This window comes from Leptidea sinapis, chromosome 14 (genome assembly GCF_905404315.1).
Source record: "Leptidea sinapis chromosome 14, ilLepSina1.1, whole genome shotgun sequence".
Lineage (NCBI taxonomy): Eukaryota > Metazoa > Arthropoda > Insecta > Lepidoptera > Pieridae > Leptidea > Leptidea sinapis.
In genome coordinates this window covers 10984944-11005604 of record NC_066278.1, presented here as the reverse complement: position 1 = coordinate 11005604, position 20661 = coordinate 10984944, and the positions used below count along the sequence as shown (strand labels likewise).

Genomic DNA, 20661 nt, shown 5'->3' with positions numbered 1-20661 from the left:
TGTTGAAGTTCTTATATTTTAGATTTTAGCAATAACAGAACAATTAAAAATTAAAACTTATGTATGTCAGATAAAATGAACTGATTACTTATTTGTTTAAGTGGAACTAGTTGTACAAGTTGTGTGGTAAAGTGATCCTTGTTTGACTAGCAGTACCTATATAAATAGATAATTCTCCAGTCTCCACATAATTTATTAAAATTCTCATTCATCATGACTAATCTGGATGTAAGTATAAAGCTGCTCATTTACTATTTTGTTAATAAACAGGCCCAACTAGAGCAACTGCTCGTTCATATAAATGTAACATTTTAGATGTTTTATGAAATTATATTAGACAGCTTTTTTATTTATATTCCAGGTAAGTAACAGTAGTACAGATAGTAGTTCAGGATCTAGTTCAGACACTACCAGTAGTGAAACATCGTCTACGAGCTCAGGGTCTGGATCTAGCAGCTCAGACTCAGAATCCTCTTCAGATGTGCAAGCTGTTACAACAGAACAAAAATCGCCAAAACCAGCTGCAGTTGAAGAGAACAAAAAAAAGGAGGACACAAAGCCTCGACGCACTTCAAAGCCTAAAATTATATCCTCTAGTGATGATGATATTCCAAAAGTTCCCAGTCCAAAGCCTTCAAGATACAGAGGGCCGGGTAGGAAAAATGCTGCTAGTGTACTTGTGAAAAATAAACCAGCTGCAAAGATGACTACAGGAGCTAAAGCAAAAGCTTTAACAAAAACATTGCCCAAGAATGTTAAACAGGATAATGCTTCAAAGAAAAAAAGTATATTCTCACCAGATAATAGCACTGAATCAGATTCAGATAGTAAGGAAAGTAAATCATCCAAAAACAGTGTGAAAGATTCACCTAAAAGTAAAAAACCCACAACTAGGAAGTCTAGTGAAGAGAAATCATCCTCGCCACTGACATCGGTACAAAACGAAGACTCAAATTCAACATCCAAGGACAGTTCTAAGAGACGTGCCAGCAAATCTAATGGACCTCCTCCAAAAAAAATATCAGAAGAAAAAAGTGCATCATCTTGCACTTCCAGCCAATCCTCTGTGGAATCAGTATCCTCAGATACTGATAGTGAGCTCTCAGCAAAGAAAGATTCACCTAAAGATTCTAAATCATCAGAGGATAAAGTAGGTTTTATTTTTCATTTATACTTTATAATTTTTTCCACTGCAATAATAGAATTTTAAACCTTTAGGGGTACTTAGTACTTTGTGATCTATGACTGTTCTAACTTGGCAATTAGTTAGGTGCTATTATAGATGCTAGTATCGTAATTTAATCAAATTCAAAAGATAATGTTTCTTATTTCAAAGGTTTTTCAAAAGTACATTTTGATGTAACCTCAAACAAAAACCCTGTCTGAGAGCATTATGTGTACTACAACCACTGGATACCTGAAGGCCTTTATTTAAGAAGTATCATGTTCTTCCCATACACTGTCTATATATCAATTACCTGACACTTTGTTTGTCCGCGATGGACTCATACACTAATGAACAGATTTTAATGGGGATTACTTCATGGAGTGCAGTTTGGTCCAACTTGAGAGATAGGATAGGATTTATTTCGATTTGGGACCCATAATTATTTTTATTTTCAATATTTGTTTTGTATGGACATATTTTCTATAAGAGAATTTAGTGACTCACGGTTTGACAGTTTTGCTGTGAAACAATTTCATTATAAGAACAGGGAGCATTTTTTACGAAATAATTCTTGATGTTTTGAAATATTATTGGCAAATTCCTATAATACAGTATTTTTTTTATTATCTGCAGAACAACATCTGTCAGTTCAGCTAGTATATATATATATGAATTGCTATTACTAGTTAAGAAAAATGCAAGCTATTTTAAAATTTATAATGAGTTGTATAAGCGAAGGTCTCTGAGAGCTCAGATATGGAACAAACTAGTTGTGCCTCTTAAAAGGGTACAGAAGTTTCGAAAGACTACATGGCAAAAACTATGTACAATAAACTTACTGACAATTATTAAAGCAGTACTTTTAATAAATTTAAAAGGAGAACTCATGAGTTGATCATAAACAAATGCTATTATAATATTTCAGAATTCTTTAGTGATAGTCTTATCTTAAATTAAGGACTACCTAATGGTTAAGGATATTTTAAAGTTATTGAAAATAATTGGTTCTGGACTTTTATTATCTTGACATTTTAATCATTACTTTTATTTTATGCTTTGTTTGTATAAAGTTTATGTATAACTTTACTTTTTAATCCTATCTTAGTTTCTTTTTCTTTATTTAATTAAATTTAATGTAATATTCAAACACCAGTTACACTGGTAAAATGTATAAGGCTCAGTAGTGAACCTTTCATATGCAAATTTAATTCTAATATTTTACTCAAAATAGAATTTCAATATCACATATTGAACATTTAATTCTACCACCTTTTAGAAAAGATATGTCTCATACCTGAGAAAAACTGGCACAGGATACTCCTGCTGGTATTTTCAACCACACATATTTTTCCCATTGTAATTGTAAATGTGTGGCCAGTAGCGAGTTTGGCTGCATAAATTAAATAACAAACTTTGCTTACCATTTCATTGTTTACTCTTTCTGTGAATTGAATGAGTTACTTGTCAGTGTATCCATCAAAATCCATCAAGCTATTTCAGAGATTAGTTGTAGACAGCCTGACAGATATAAATAAAAAAATAAATATTTTTCCCTTCAAACTAGAGGCTAGATTATGGGTTTGATTATCACAATCGCCTATTTCTGCCATGAAGCAGTAACATGTAAGCAGTGAAATTGCTGGGCAAATGAGACTTATCATCTTTAGGCTGAAGGTGATGAGCGCAATTGTAGTGCCACTTAGAATTTTTGGGTTTTCATGAATCCTGAACGGAGCTGCATTGTAATGGGCACAGCATATCAATAACCATCAGCTAAACGTCCTGCTCTTCTCGTCCTTTATTGTCATAAAATAAATATTAGTGTGTGACTGCATAACTTATTAATTATTATATGTTTTTTTTTTTCATTTACAGCAAGATTCACAGAAGGGCGGAGATTCAGGTGACTCTGTAGTGGAGGTTATGCCCAGGAAATTGACTCGTTCACTTGCAGCTCGAGTGTCACGAATGGCAGCTTGTAAACCCAACAATACTGATACTGACTCGGAAGCCGATGATAAAGCCAATGAGAAAATGAGGTTTGTGTTGATATATTAGAATTTCTTTTTACCTACATTTAATAAATATAATTTTAATAAATTCCGAAAGAGTCTTTACTTAGTTATACAAATGATTTGAGTTTTCTTTAGTGTTAATTCCGCCAATATTTGTCTTTAAACAATTCGACACCTGTTTCGCCTCTACACGAGGCATCCTCAGGACGTGTTGTCTCGCCAAAATCTGGCACAGATTATACTATACTAAGTATAACTACTATACTATAATAAATATAGAGTTTAGTATAGAATTATGGATTTCCGCAAAGTAACACCTACTTCAATAAATTTTCTTTACCTAGTGTAATAAAGAAATATGGAAATAAAGGTAAATTTATTATTGTCAGCAACTTTATCAAGAAATTTAAAGAAAGGAAGATTTCGGCATATATTAATATTGAATTATAATACATTGTGTTACACAGATGAAAATTAGGTTATTGCAAACAAGTCGTTATTAATAACCCCAATCCGAAAAATGTAATTGAAAATTAGAATCAGTTCAGTTGTTTCTGAGGTTACAGTTACATTAATTATAAAATAGATGTATAGATATTTTTTCTCTTAAATATTTCAGCAAAGAAGATAAAAGATTAGCTAAAGCTCGGGCGGCCCTGACTAAGTCACCTGCCGTCTTGAATCATTCTCAACAGCCTTCAGAACGGCAATGTCCTGTCAGAGGGTGTGACTCTACCGGACATTTAGGTATGATATTTATCTGTATATGTCAACCAATGATGTTCTATACACATATAAGGGCATGTCAATTGCAGTCTTATAGCGGAATGGCAAAAGTATGCTTAAAGACAATGTACTGTACTGTAATGTATCTTCCAGTGGGAGGCTCCTTTGCACAGGATGCCGGCTTCGGCGCCTATTTCTACCATGAAGCAGTAATGTGTAAACATTAATGTGTTTCGGCCTGTGAAATTACTGGGCAAATGAAACTTAACATTTTATGACTCAAGGTGACGAGCGCAATTGAAGTGACGCTCAGAATTTTTGGGTTTTTCAAGAATCCTGAGTGGCACTGCATTGTAATGGGCAAGACATATCAATTTCTATCAGATGAATGAACAGACATGAGCCCTGTTGGTGCTGCAGCATGGATTCCTTCAACAAGAATTATACTCAGTTACAGCTGCCCATCTATCACTTCTGTTTTCACTGGGGAATCAATTGCCATTCTTGAAGCAATTTTATTTGTTAAGGTTCATGGCATGAACAACTCTATTATTCTTTCAGACTCCAAAAGTTGCCTTCAATCAATACTGTCAATAAATACACATGCTGTTAGATTATAATGGACAAACACTGATAATATTACTTATATAAAACATTTATTGTGTTAGTTATAACTTGATATTATTTTGTTTAATATATTTACATAAAGTATTCACAAAAGGAGTGAAAACAAGAGTGCAAGAATGGTTTAAGTGTAACCGGCAAACTGTTGATATTATTGATTTATTGGGGAATCTAAATTTCGAGAGCCACGGTTTTAAAGGGATTACATGCACACTTTTCTCCTAGTCGTGTGTCAACTGTCACTGTCCGAATAAAATCTGAACTGCATAAATGTTTTACATTGCTCCTTTTTGATCAAGATTATTTTAAACAACTGAAGTCAATGTGGCAATGTATATCATTGCATATTATGGTGTAATTTGTGGCATGTTCCATATTTCGGCTTTGATTTTATATGACGTCATTGTATATATTGTATAGAACATTATTGATGTCAATACACCAAACATTATTGCTAGTCCTGATAAATTTCCTTGTGTTAACATTGTTGAATTTAACCATTTATTTATGTAACCGCAATTAAATTCTACTTCCCATAGCCATGACTAGATGGCGCTAGTAGTGAAATGTATAATAGTTTTAAGACACACTATTAGTATTTAATGCAAATGTGTAAGTACTTAATGAAATATCCAATAAATCGACGTTCTACCTAAAGCAAACCTGTGGTGGTATAATTTTAGTGTAGTACTGAATTCCATTTCCTTCACCCCCTCCGACTTCCTTCACCTTGTGATGGTAATTGTCTTCATATATTTCCTTTATAAGATTGTATGGGTAGTGGGATATAAATAGCTCAGATGCTTTTGTATTATAATCTTATAACACACAGACAACTTTGTCACACAGGCAACATGACATATTTTTTTATGGAATTTGTAGTATGAAACCTACCAATCATATTTGGACTCTATGAAACAGTTATATAATTATATATAATACTTACAAGCTGACCCAGCATTCGTTGTATTTCCATACAAAGTAATAAAAAATTTTGGGGTATAAAAATAGATGCAACCGATTCTCAGACCTACCAACTATACCGTACTACAATTATTGTATTTGATTGCCATCTTGCAACCCTATAGCGGATTTGTGGATGGTACAGAATAATATAAAATCTTGATATAAAAATAGTTGTAGATCGTTAAAGGGCGAAAATTTGAAGTTGTCAATCATAATAAAACAAAAAAAAAAAATGTAAAAAAAATATATTAAGGGGCATGAAAAATAGATTTTCGATCGATTCTCGGACCTACCCGATATGCACTCAACGAGCCGTTTCGGAGGAGTTTGGTAGCAATCGCCGGGACACGAGAATTTTATATATTAGATTATGTTGTTACATGTTAACTGTTTTCTCTAGGCGGCAAAGCAGAAAAGCACTTCACTTTCGACGCCTGCCCCATGTACCATAACGTTACTTCCGCGTGGTGCGTCGCGGCAGCGGAGGAGCGTGCGGCCGCGGCTGCAGCCAGACGTAAAGCTGTCGCCACCATGGTACAGAGGCCCAGAGCCCAGCCTACCATTGAGCAGAGGGCGTATCAGCTTAAAGTTAAGGTTCGTAATGTAGATCTTGCCAAAAATAACTATTAGAAGCACAGTCATATATATTAGCTGTAAACCGGAATAGTTACTATGATCCAAGGATCCCTGATATGTCAAGGTTATTTAAAACTTTTTGTTGGCAGATAAAAGATTGTAGCTTTTCACACACGCACACAGACTTATGTGTTGTGGAAGAGTGAACGATCCAAAGTCTTGTAATCTTTGATACCTGTATGAATTAATGGATATATTATATAGAATTATGCTGGGAGCAGGTATTGGCGAGTGGAAAAATCTCCATATCCATTGATGGCACCTGATAAACATATCCAAGTATTCGTCTGTGTATTATTATCAAGCCAATCCATGGCAAGTAATCGTAGTCTTGGGTGATTTCAACGGGACCACGACGAATAGCTTGGGTCACGTACCACAGACTAGGCCGGGCAATCTGTGCATGTTTTTGCGTTGGTGTATAGTCGGTCCCTATTGGTCGAGTCGCCAACGCGGCTCCCGGATGTGGACAGCCGCTTATAGTTACCAGGTCTCTGTCTCTTGAAACGTGCGACCATTGCCTGGTCAGGAGTGTAGTGCCTATCTGACGCCCACGTCTAAGTACCAATCGGTGGCAGATCGCAGCCCTGGTTTGATGCGTCAATTAAACCAACATCTGACTGCAAAAAACAGGCGTATCGAATTTGGGTTGCGGCGCTGTGCTCAAAGGATCCGAACTGCAAAGTTCTAAAGAGGAAATATAACCGTCCCTCCTGATTCTTTAAGCGGCGGTAATAATACCACACCTTGGGAATGAACTGCCGTTAGGATATTTAAATTATAAATTTGAGTGTATCGAAGTTTTATTAAAAAAAGGAAAAAAACCGCTGAGTTTCTTGCGCCCGTTATTTTCAGGTTTGAGGCATTCTATTCCGAATGGGTAATAGTTTTTGTCTCTTAATGAGTGATTTCGTATCCTATTAAGAATAAAAATATTTGAATTTGATTGTATCTTGGTATATATTGATCAAAATTTGTCTTGGCACCATGAGTTAAGAGAAGTTAGTAGGAATCTCTATGCTGCCTCTCACTTATTAAAAAACCTCCAAAACTTTCTTTATATTCCCACGAAAACATTGCTCGCTCAATCCCTTCTCTTACTACGCCGATGTTTCATATATCAATTTCACTATATTCCAGTTGGATAAGCTTGAACGATTGCAGAACATGTGTATTCGTTTGATATTAGGTCCACGTAAGTATGAACACCTGAATATTGCAAAAAACATACCGACGAATTGAGAACCTCCTCCTTTTTTGAAGTTGGTTATAAAGCTCAAATGGCTCCCTATCTGCTTGTGATGTTATTCCCATCTGTTCATGTCTCAGTTTGCTTACATTATGGACTACTGTCTCCAGGATATGCGTTCAAAGTGGAAAGGCAGCCACGAGTTGAAGGCGATGACGAACAATGAAGATCTGAATGAAGACAAGGAGCCGGTGCTGGACGGCTTCGTGCCGGACTACGATTTGCGGCTGTTCAGGGATGCTCAGGCGCTGGCCGCGGTCAAGGTGGAGGAGGAACTTGATGAAATTGCCTCCGACAGAGGCACAAGGTAAATCAAATCAAAATCACTTAATTCATGTCATCATCATAATGATCATTTCAGCCGGAAGACGTCCACTGTTGGACAAAGGCCTCCCGCAAATATCGCCATGACGATCGGTCCTGCGCTGCCCTCATCCATCCTACTCCGGCGATCTTGACCAGATCGTCGTTCCATCTTATGGGGGGCCTACCAACACTACGCCTTCCGGTACGTGGTCGCCATTCTAGGACCTTACTGCCCCAACGGCCATCTGTTCACCGAGCTATGTGTGCTGCCCACTGCCACTTCAATTTCGCCATCATTTGGGCTATATCGGTGACTTTGGTTCTCCTACGGATCTCTCTGATTCGATCTCGCAGGGAATCTCCGAGCATAGCCCTCTCCATTGCCCGCCGAGCAACAATGAGCTTCCTGATAAGGCCCATAGTTAGCGACCACGTTTGTGTTCCATATGTCATCACTGGCAACACACATTTTAATTCATGTAGGTCAAGGAAATGACACTTGTGAATGTCAAGTTTTCTTTTCTTTTTACATTTACCGCCACTTCACAAAAGGTTGAGCTTTAATTAATTTAATATATTTTACGCCCTGCCCATTACAATACAGTGCCACTGAGGATTCTTGAAACACCCAAAAACATTTGCGCTTGTCATTACGCATTTAACTAGCTACTGCGCCTTTCACAATGAAACACAATAATGCTCACACATTTCTGCTTCACGGCAGAAATAGGCGGCGTTGTAGTACCAATAATCTAGCCGGCATCCTGTGCAAAAGAGCCTCCCACTGAAAATAAATGAAAAAGTTGCAATAAACTCATTGCCACTCTTTAAATTCAACATTTAGGTACTTAGAGCTTCATCGTTTTAAAAATAATTTCATCTACAGTATATGTACAGTGATGCAAGAAAAATACTAAAACGTCGAATACTCAATGCGAGAACGAGTTAGTAAATTAATACGTATAAATTCGAGGTATTGTGTATATGCGTCAATCCATACACACCGTAAATAAATGAAAGTATTTTTCGAGTAAAGGCAAAAGTGATGAAGTGTTACCAAATTAAATAAAGTCGGGACCTACATTCGAAAAGAGGTTCTTGGGGACTTTCAGCATAGTCCCAATGTTGACTTTTTAGTATAGTCCGACTGAAAAGGTCGGCAACGCGTCTGTAAGACCCCTGGTATTCAGTTGCTTATAAGTTCCCATTACGTGAGTTACTTGCCCCTTTACTTAAGTCTCATTTGGCCACTAATTACACTAGCTACGGCGCACTCCAAACCGAAACACAATAATGTTTACACATTAATACTTCACAGCAGAAAAAGGCACCGTTGTGGTACCTATAATCTAGCCGACATCCTATGCAAAAAAGCCGCCCTCTGGTAAATGGCCTAAGTCGTCTCTTACGACACTCTTGGGAATGGGACTACCCTATTCTTTTTATATCACCGGCAAGCACAGGTCATTAAATTAATGTTTGTGTAGTCTATGACGCGTTGTAAAGCATGGTGGTCCGTTCCAGATACGTGGTGATGGGCAAGTACATGATGGAGGTGTGGTACCAGTCGCCGTACCCGGGCGAGGCCGCCCGTGTGCCGCGCCTGTTCGTGTGCGAGTTCTGTCTGAAGCACCACAAGTGTGCGGCCGGCGCTGACCGCCACCGCTCCAAGTGTGTGTGGCGGCACCCGCCCGGAGACGAGGTGACGTATCGTCAACTGTTAACCGAGGAACAGGGCACGCAACGGACATATGGCCATCATTGGGACAGTAAAGTCCTCGAATGGCGACCACGTATCGGAAGGCGTAGTGTTCGTAAGCCCCCCACAAGATAGACCGATGATCTGGTCAAGATCGCCGGAATACGTTGGATGAGGGTAGCGTGGAGATCTTTGGGGGAGGTGGAATACAGGGATCACTTAATATGATCGAGGGAAGCGATGGGTGGTCTTATTCATCAGGCTAGGTGAACCGGCGCCAGTTGTATTGGCTGGTCGATCCTGTCACCGAGAATCTTGCTTTTGTTGTGAAGCTTAAAGCGATAAATTTCACACTTAATGTAGACTTGCATACATCTCTATCCACCACTAAGAGACTCATTATAACTACTAATAATTGACTAACTGAGATGTAAATTCAAATATTTTTTTTCAAAATAGGGTAGCAGCAACAAATAAAATCACCTATTGAACGTCAAATACTACCACCCATTCAAAATGGTGTGCCTCAGACCTGAGAAGAACGGGCGCAAGAAACTCGGCGGGCTTTTTTCTCATAATACAATCTAATATTGTACAATAAATATTTATGATTTAATAGCCTGAGGGTGTTCGCTCCATACCCTGTCTGTGGTATCATTAAGAAAATCATTTATGTTCAACAATTATTATGTGTAACAATGCTTTTAAATTTGCTTTGTACATTCTCTGGGATCATGTTGTAAAAGCATGTACATCGTCCAATAAAAGACTGACTAACTTGAATTAACGGAGTAATAAGCATAACAAGTTTATATTTGTTCCGCTCGATCTATATCGATATATACCGACCAATCATGTTTAACACACTCCTGGTTGAGCATAATTTTATGCCCCACGAGATATTTGTGTTTTTTAGGGAGAGTATATTTGTTATATCGGCAATTTTGAGAGAAAAAAGCCTGTCTACTCCTATGGCTGTGCGTCTATCTTGTGGACCGTATATTATGTCGGTCCCATAATGCAGAATGGGATCGCCTCATGGGCTATGTCTAAGCGGCAGGAGACGACGTGCTTGCATAGATCCCCTCCGCTAAGGTCGTGCTCTTACGTCGTGTCGTGCTTCACACACATTTTGATTGCAACTGATACTAGTTAGTGATCACTTAACATCTCGTGTCCCGTGTGTTCATCTGTCTTCTTGTTCTATGAATATAATAAAAAATATATAAAGATTGGACATAGTCACATTTATTTTTTTATTTTTGGAAGAGGGAGACAAACGAGCGTATGGGTCACCACCGCCCACGTTCTCTTGAAAAATCAGAGGAATCAGAGGAGCGTTTCCGGAGTTTTAGGAACGTGTACGCACATTTTTTGAAGGTACCCATGTCGTATCTTCCCAGAAACACCGGACCGCACAAGGAAGCTCATTCCACAGCTGGCTTGTATTTTTTTTATGGAGGAGAGGACAATCGAAAGTAGGGTCACCTGATGTTAAGTGATCACCCACATTCTCTTGCAATACCAGAGGAATCACAAGAGCACCGGCCCTGAACCTCCGATTTGCTAAATGATCTCATGAGATCGGTGACCTTGAAGACTGCGGCGAATCTGATGCATTCCATAGCACAAATAAGTGTACCCGCTTTTTGGAGGTACCCATGTCGTATCGTCCTAGAAATACCGCACAAGGAAGCTCGTTCCCTCGCTTGAGTACTTTCGTACTTGGAAGAAAGTTCCTTGAAAACTGCACTGTGGAAGAATGCCACAAACTCAGATGGTAAGGATGATAATGGCTAGCCCCCTCATTCATAATGGTCCGCTAACTTTAAACAGCCGCTTAGGAGTGTTTTTTCTCATTCTGACTTAGGTCAATAGAAGAAGACAGAGTGAGAATTAGCAATGCTTTAAGCTAGCAGACTATTATGAACAAGGGGGTTAATTTAATCAGTGATTAATAAGTGTACAAACCATCAGGTGTACAGAAGAGACAGTCTGAGCGTGTGGCAGGTGGACGGCCGGAAACACAAGTTGTACTGCCAGCAGCTGTGCCTCCTCGCGAAGTTCTTCCTCGACCACAAAACTCTTTATTACGACGTGGAGCCTTTCCTCTTCTACGTGATGACGTGCGCCGATGAAGATGGTTGCCATATCGTCGGCTACTTCAGTAAGGTGAGATTATATGAATTACTTACGTTATTTACACATATTATAAGGAGATATCATTCACAGCCTGATAGCGGAACGGCAAAAGTGTGCTCAAAGACAATGTAAGCACACCTTTCTCCTTAGTCGTGTGTCAACTTTCACTGTCGGAACCAAATCTTAACTGAATAAATGTTTTAAATTATTGATCAGGAATATTTTAAACAACTGAAGTGAATGCGGCGATGTATTGATATAGCAGTGGAAGCATATTATGGTGTCATTTGTGGCATGTTCTATATTTCGGCTTTGTTTTTATATGACGTGATTTGTCTATACGTATAGAATGTCATGGGCTATGCTCGGAGTTTCCTTGCGAGATCGAATCAGAAATGAGAACATCCATAGGAGAACCAAAGTTACCAACATAGTCTAAATGATTGCGAAACTGAAGCGGCATTGGGCAGGGCACATAGTTCGACGGACATATGGCCGTTGGGGCAGTAAAGTCCTCGAATGGCGACCACGTACCGTAAGACGCAGTGTTGGTAGGCCCCCCACAAGATGGACCGACGATCTGGTCAAGATCGTCGGAATACGTTAGATGAGGGCAGCGCAGGACCGATCCTCGTGGAAATCTTTCGGGGAGGCCATTGTCCAGCAGTGGACGTCTTCCGGCTGATGATGATAGAATGTCATATAGACATATATATAGACAAACAAACCGTGCGAGAGAGTAGAATATGTCGCCACTGCACGCCACTGATGACAGAAGATCTCCTCTCAGGGGGTACCACAAGGGTCTTGGACCGTTCCTCTTCCTTATCTATATAAATGATCTTCCTAAACTAACTAAAAAAATATAAAGTAGTACTATTTGCGGATGAGACTTCACTCATATTCAAAGTGTAATGAAGCCAAGTTTTATATGACAAACTTAACAATGTTGTGTTTGACATGGTATACTAGTTTAGCGCCGATAACCTATTGTTAAATAGTAAGAAAACTAAGGGCTGATTTTTCAATCCTCAGCTATACAACCAGATAAGCGAAATTTTACGGATTTTTCAACACTCAAATAGAAGTTATCGAACGAATAAAGACTATCGGGTGATTATATTTATCGGCCCCTTTGGGAGCCGGTTAAGAGCTATCGGTGCGATAATTATGTCGTGTTTAAGTTATTAGGCTATATTTGTAGGTAATTCATTGCTAATAACTATGTTCTTTTGGCGACTACATACGATATTTATGTTATTATTAGATAGTAGAAATTATAAATGAAATGAAATGAAACAAAGAAAAATAAATTCTATTGCAAATAACATTTATTACTTTTACAGTGTGTTAGTTTAATACTTAAATATAAAACAATTTGAAATATAACAAGCTTATTCGAAGTGGTCTCCATTGGCTGCAATACAGTCCTTTAAACGTTGAGGGCAGTTATTAATAGAAGTACGCACTTTTTCCATGGGAAAATTCTTCACTGCAAATAGGACGGATATTTTTAGGAACTCCAAATTATCATGGCGTTTAGAGCAAGCTGTACTCTCTAAAACTGACCATAAAAAATAATCCTGCGGAATAAGATCAGTACTAGACGACGGCCAGTCTTCAGCTCTGATGAAATCCGAAATGTTCGTCTCCAATCAATACTGAGCTTTATGACCCGGCGCCGAGTGTTGCTGAAAGGACCATTCTTGGTTATTGAACATGGTGTTGTTAAGGGGCTTCACTACCTTCTCAACAATGGTATCTTGATATGCTTGTGCCGATGTTTTGATACCTTTTTTTACAAAAGTATGGCTGAGTCACTCCTTCATAGCTAATACCCCACCAAACCATCACTGAAGTCGGATAGTGCCCACGTTACACTCTGTCAACTAATTGGGAAGCTTCCACAGAGCTTTGAGCATAAATACAGTAATTTTAGGAGCTATTGCTTCTTATTTTTATTCATTTACTCTGAACTCAAGAAGAAATCCTGTCCACACAAGAGAGATTATATATAATACCACGTTTTCCAAGAGTCATTGCCGCTTTGGATAAGCTGTCACATAAGAATAATTTCAACAGGTCGTTATGTACAGCAGTTATTAGCTTTTCTTTATTGGTCATGGCGTCAGTTTTTTTTTATTCTTTAAAACTGAACGGTATTTACGTCACTAGTTCGGTCAAGTGGCTCAATTCGGATTTTCGAAGGTTGTAGCACGGTCATGTTTCTTTTTCGTTCATTCTAAGCACTAAGAACCACAAAAGTGTATATTGAAAATTTTACAAACGGAAAATTTGAGTGAATTCGTGGTTTGTTGATAATAATTACTGCGATAAACGTCTAATGTCAACCAAACATCCTTTCTCTGTCTTATGCGTTAAATGACATAGTATATTTCCATCTCGCTTGCACTTATAAAGTGTGAAGCTGCTTCGAAAATACCACAGACAACTATTCTTTGCATAAAAAACGATTGAAAAATTCCAAACTTTTAATCGTTAGATAAACAGTAGGTACGTTAATTTTACTCTCTCGATAGTTATCTGTGGATTTATCTGAGGAATGAAAAATCGGCCCTAAATGTATAAAATTTATCGCACCGAATGTCAAAAATGTAGATGCAAATGTACTGTTAAACGGAGACGTAGTAAAATCGTTGGAGTCTGCTATTTTTAATATTACCTGATGCGACAAAATAAAATAGATACTGCCTACTCATGTAAAAACACTTTTTTTGGTAATTATGGCGACCTTCAATTTTTTTGTTTGTTTTTTTTATAGGAAATAACTCATTTTGACAAAAATACACAGCAAATACTGCAATTCTTTGGACGAGGTTCTTATTATTTATAATTTCATCAATTTTACATCAACGTCATTAAAAATACAGAAACCCTTTTTATTTATTTATAGCACAATATCTTAACATAAACTGCGAGCCAACGCTCGATTGAAATAGAATATTTTGAATAACTTAGATATTTTCAAATTTGGAACATTTTATTTTACTTGTCAGTACTTTTTAATAAGTAGACAATTGTTACTAATAATTAATTGAATTCATATAAAACCTGTTTTGTTTAACATTTCCATAGTTGCACAAAAAGGTTTTGGGTGCCCGTTTTTCTTTGCATATGGGTTTATATACTTCTTGGCATTACTCTATGATTCTAAATTACAATGGGCCCCCATATTGAACGATTGGCTAATGGACTTAGTTCTATAACATACGCGGTTAAAAAGATTAATAAATTAACGTACATTGATACAGCTCCACTACTTTATATGACTCTTTAAGAGAAATAAAAACAAAATAAACATTTTAAATGTTCTCTCTCAGTATATACTTGTTAATGTTGTGTACGTTCATAGGCATATTAGTGAAATTTCTAGAAACTGTCATAAACGATAAATGTTAACACCAGGAACAAAGATAACCTTGTTATGCCTTCTACACGGTTAAGACGAGTGCATCCCACTTACAAAACAAATTTTACGAAATTCAAAAAAATTGCTATAAAAGTTTATTAAAAGTTATGTTTAACCTTTTTCTTTCTTATTTGATAACATTTTTTATGTAAGTTTGCCCAACAAAAGCCCAACTCAACCGCGCAGTAGGCAAAACAAGTATAATATATTGAACAAGTTGTAACAGATTGCGCATCTTCAAATCTTTGACTGACAATGACCATCACAACAGTATGTAACTGTTAGTTGTTCGCACGATCGCGCCTATTTCTACCGTGAAGCAGTAATGTGTAAGCATTAATGAGTTTCGGTCTAAAGGCGCTAGCTAGTGAAATTACTGGTCAAATGAGACTTAACATCTTATGTCTCGTGGTGACGAGCGCTATTGTATTGCCGCTCAGAATTTGTGTTTTTCAAGAATCCTGAACGGCACTGCATTGTAATGGGCAGGGCGTATCAAATACTGAACGTCCTGCTCGTCTCGTCCCATAATTTCATAAAAAAAACTTTAATACAGAGCAATTACAATATTTGTTTATGATGATAGGCCCCCAGATTTTATTTAAGTGGATATTTAATCGACGTAAATAGTTAAATTGTAAAATGCAGGGGAGCAGTCCTAACCAAATAAAAAAAATGGAAATTCAGGAGTTGAACTAGCTAATCGCATAAACTATCATGAAAGTATTTATGTAAAAGTTATTTGATAGACTCAAATAAAACAATGTTAATTGAAATTCAAATATATTATTCAAAATAATATTTAAAATCACTTATTGAATGTCAAAAAACTACCACGCATTCGAAATAATATGCCTCAGACCTGAGATGAACGGGGTGAATGAAACCCAGTGGGTGTTTTTTCTTAATTTAGTTACAATATATTATGTACAAGAAAATTAATAATTAAATAGCCTGAGGGCGGTCGCTCCATTCCCAGTCTGTGTCTGTATAATTAAGAAAATAATTTATGTCATAGTAAATGTTTTAACTTCGTGCATTAGCCAAGTAACAAAGTAAAAACTGTACATTGAATATTTTTAAATATAATTTTTGTTTGTCTGTCCATATTTCCGGACAAAACGGATAAACTACTGAATAGTCGTAACTCAACTACTTAAAGGCCGGCAACGCTAAATATTTCCTCTGGTTGTTTCAAGAGAATATGGGCGGCGGTGATCACTTAACACCAAGTGACACGTACGCTCGTTTGTTCTCCTGTTACATAAAAAAAAGAATAGACTTAATTGGAATTTAACCTGAATATTAACAAAAGGTTGAGACAACATTTAGGCTACATAGTATCACGTTAGATGCGGGCATTATATTTATTCTGCTAGTAGCTTCTACGCAGACGACGTCGCGGGCATCAGCTAGTAATTCTATAAAATATAGACCCAGGGAATGCTATGAACCAATCTCAATATTTCCGTTACGTTATGAGAATATTGTCAAAGAATAACCAAAGTACCACCGTAATAACAACACAAAAACAGAAATAAATATACAAATATATTTATTTGCCATTGGGAGTGACAATAACATAACATATTGCAACAACACTTGGTAAACGACATGACATGGTGAGAAGAACTAACAAGAATCTCCCATCTTTTAAATCATATTACAACTTAGCCTATTTAATATTTTAATATATGTAAATCCAGTGTCCTGATGTTTGTTCCCAGTGAACTCCTAAACTAATGAACGGCTCTTAATGGGGATTACTTCATGTAGTGCAGTTTAGTCCACTTGAGACATGGGATAGTTTTTATTTCGATTTCGGACTCATAATTATTTTTATTTCCAATATTTGTATTGTATGGACACATTTTCTATGAGAGAATTTTTTGACGCACGGTTTGTCAGTTCTGCTGTGAAACAATTTCGTTTCAGCAACAGCGAGCATATTTTAGGAATTAATTCTCAATGTTACGAAATATTATTGACGAATTCATAAAAAACAGTTTATTATATGCTAAGTACAGAACAAGGTCTGTCGGGTCAGCTAGTAATATTATATACTCTTTTGGCCGCCCCAAAGACAACGCAGAACCAGACAGGAACCATGTATCATTATTCTCTATATATCTACTAAGCTAGAGATCCCGGGTTCGAATCCCGGTAGGTGCAGCATTTATATAATGAATATGGATGTTTGTTTCCGAGTCATGGATGTTTAAATGTATTTATGTATGTTTATATGAATTTATGTATGTTTAAGTAAGTATATTGTATTAAATATATCATTGTCTTGTAACCCATAATAAAGGCTATAGATGCTTTACTTGGGCAAGATAATTTGTGTAAAAAGTGTGTCAATATTATTATTATATAATCTAGTTACTATAAGTAATATAGTAAGCCTTCTTTGTCAAAGAAGCTTTAATACATTGATAATAAGCAGACACAACATAGTTAAAATTCATTTGGCAATCATAAAACCTCGTGCAAATCATAATTGCAATCAGAACTCGGTTCAGCGTCAGCTGTGGGTTCAACGACCGGTGCTGAGGGTTGGCGCTAGGGCCCGGGGAAGTCTAGATTCGTTGCGAACTGTGTGTGTGTGTGTGTGTCTAGGGCTTTGCGACGCGACAGGGGCGGGGTTCCGTAGGGGTGATACGACTTTGATAATTTTTGCGCTCTTTATTACGATATTTCATAGTTTTAACGGGGCTGCTCATTGAATACTTTGGCTTTTAGTTTTTGGTTGTAGGTTCGATTCCTGCTGGGTCTTTAAGAATATGCTTTCTTACTACGCTTCTCGTTACGGTTGAAACAAATGTACTAAAATAAAATTGTCTAAGTTTTTCGGTATAATTTGTATAATTTTCTCCAGTAGATACTCAGACTTCAAATAACTCAGATTAATAATAATAGTATAATACAGACACACTTTTACACAAATTATCTCGCCCCAAACTGGGCATAGCCTATGGGTACAAGACATGATATATTTAATACAATACACCTACTTAAACATACATAAATACATATAAACTTTCATGTCTCGGAAACAAACATCCATATTCATCATATAAATATTTGCACCACCTCTAGCAGGCTCTCAGTAGGCAGGGTCACTAAACACTGGGATATATGGGTCGTCAATACCTTTTTAACTTCACTTTATTTATAATTTGACGTATCCTAAAAAAGGGATACATAGGGAAGAATATACAAAAAATAAGTCCTTAGTTAATTAAGGAATTTTGAGTTATGGCCATATTAATTTCGAGTAACATAAAAAAACTGTTTTGAATGCCAGATTGACGATATATTTATTTGATATTATGTACCACTACTTCTTTTATCATCTAAAACGGTTGTCATAAGTCCTGTTGCCACTTTTTCCCCTTCAAGGTCTAATTTTTTGGAGTGTTCGTCTAAAAAAAAGCAGCGTATAAATCGGTAGCGCAATGAGTAGAACTGTTAGCGCGTATTTTCGGTTTATTCGACGCCTTATAAGCAGTTTATAGGGTTTGTTGCATCTGATGGTGACCACATACCATCAGGCAACCCGTATGAATGCTCGATATCCCTCGCCCCATTGATTTTAAATTATTACTCTCCTTTGATAATTCCTCTTTTGTTAACCGACTTCAAAAAAGGAGGAGGTTCTCAATTCGTCGGTATGTTTTTATTTTTGTTAACTCAGAACTTACGACTGGGTGAACGATTTTGATTATTCTTTTTTTATTTGAAAGCTGGTCCATGAGAAAACCATAAAAGTCTTAAATTTGCTTTAAGTATGTATGCGACAAATTACAAATAACTCAATATCGCGCCAACCTATTCGGTTATTTTTTTTATTGGAAAGGATTTATACTTCAATGGTATGAATGAATATGGAATCCATGATAAAGTAACGGAGTTCTTCAATTCTTAGGAGCAAATTAACGATACTTGGTCGATACCGAATCTTTTTTTTCGGCCAAGGTAGGTTACAATTACATGATACATAGGTGAGATGTGCTTGAGTCGCACGCGCGACGTAAGGAGGCGAGAGCGGGGCCGCGGCGGGAGGACACCGATTCCAAAAATAACAATATTAATTAATTAGATTGTATAAATTTTCGCAATAAATTGATTAGTGCATAATATTATATATATTATTTTGAAATTGTGTTTATGAAGTCGGTGGTTTTTTTGTTAATTTTTTTTTATATATTTTATGTTCATTCATTAACCAATATAATATAATAGTAATAATAATATCGACACACTTTTCACACAAATTATTTTGCCCCAAGTTAAGCATATATAGCCTTTATTATAGGTAACAAGACAATGATATATTTAATACAATATACTTACTTAAACATACATAAATTCATATAAACATACATAGATACATTTAAACATCCATGACTCGGAAACAAACATCCATATTCATCATATAAATGCTTGCACCTACCGGGATTCGAACCCGGGACCTCTAGCTTAGTAGGTGGTAGGATCGCTAACCACTCGGCTATACAGGTCGTCAATATCAAACTTTAGTTTGTGTGTCTTTTTTACAACTAACCCTTTGTATATATTGTGTCTTTTTTATGTTTGAGATACATCAACAGTGTTCTTTGCGGTGATTGATCTCAGCACTAACAAATTTCTTCGTTTCTGACTGTGACCTTGTTCATTCACGAAGCCCGCTTTATATCATAGAGTTCAATAATATACACTTGTCATTGGCGAAATCTAAAAATAAACGCCACCAATCCAAACAATAATAAATGTTACCTATTAGACTTAAAAGCACCACATTTTGAAGTTTTTCTCATAACTTATTTGTTAGACCCCTTCCGGCTATGGAGACCTTAATAAACAAATACCCTCATAACTGTCATTATAAATAATACAATAGTGTAGGGTATTTCATTCATTACTGTAAACATTTATTTTTTACCTTACCCACCTTTTTCGTTTTTAATGTATCTACCTAATTAGTATTCATTGTAACTGTGTAAATAGGTAATTATTGTAACTTTAAATATGACGACTAAAAGTATGTATAGTATATATACTACCATTTGCCGCTCAAATTGTGTATCATGTTAGTTTAAGTATCTTAGTAAGTGAATTTGTATTCTTTTTGAGATAGTAAATATTCTTAAAAAAACCTATGAGACTTGATTAAAATCATCGGCTACACTTATTCGCAACATTCTATGTTCTATAATTTACAGTGTCTACCTATAAACACGTTGAGTTATTGTGTAGGTTTAACCTCTAGACGGTTCACCCCGCATCGCATATTTCAGACGCTTCGAATGAGACGTGTACGAGCGACAATCGATCTTTTCATGCCTCTGCTAACTAAAATATTAAACACTATAGGAATGTGTGATTAGCAAATGAAATAAGTACTACCCGGTTTCATTATCTGTGGTTCTGACTTCGATGACGTCACATCGTTACTTTTGTACGGTGTGCAAAACAAGCATCAGTAGTATGATATTTTCAGTGTTATAGATTGATGTAAACGTGTTTTTTTTTTAATGGAAGTAAGGGATGAGACGAGCAGGAAAGATCAGCTGATGGTAATTGATACGCTCTGCCTATTACAATGCAGAGCGGCTCCGGATTCTTGAAAAACCCAAAAAATCTGAGCGGCACTACAATTGCGCTCGGTACCTTGAGACACAAGATGTTAAGCCCGGC

General features: G+C 36.7%; 1 protein-coding gene across 1 annotated transcript in view; it reads left to right on the top strand.

Annotated features, from left to right (window-relative positions):
* LOC126967952 (histone acetyltransferase KAT7) overlaps positions 1-20661 on the top strand; it is a 39374-nt gene continuing 18713 nt past the window's right edge. Inside the window, exons 1-8 of the mRNA XM_050812667.1 lie at positions 1-228; positions 362-1150; positions 3044-3207; positions 3803-3930; positions 5900-6093; positions 7495-7691; positions 9215-9392; positions 11367-11561. Coding sequence (XP_050668624.1) covers positions 214-228; positions 362-1150; positions 3044-3207; positions 3803-3930; positions 5900-6093; positions 7495-7691; positions 9215-9392; positions 11367-11561 — 1860 coding nt within the window. The 5' untranslated portion in view covers positions 1-213. The remainder of the gene's footprint in view (positions 229-361; positions 1151-3043; positions 3208-3802; positions 3931-5899; positions 6094-7494; positions 7692-9214; positions 9393-11366; positions 11562-20661) is intronic.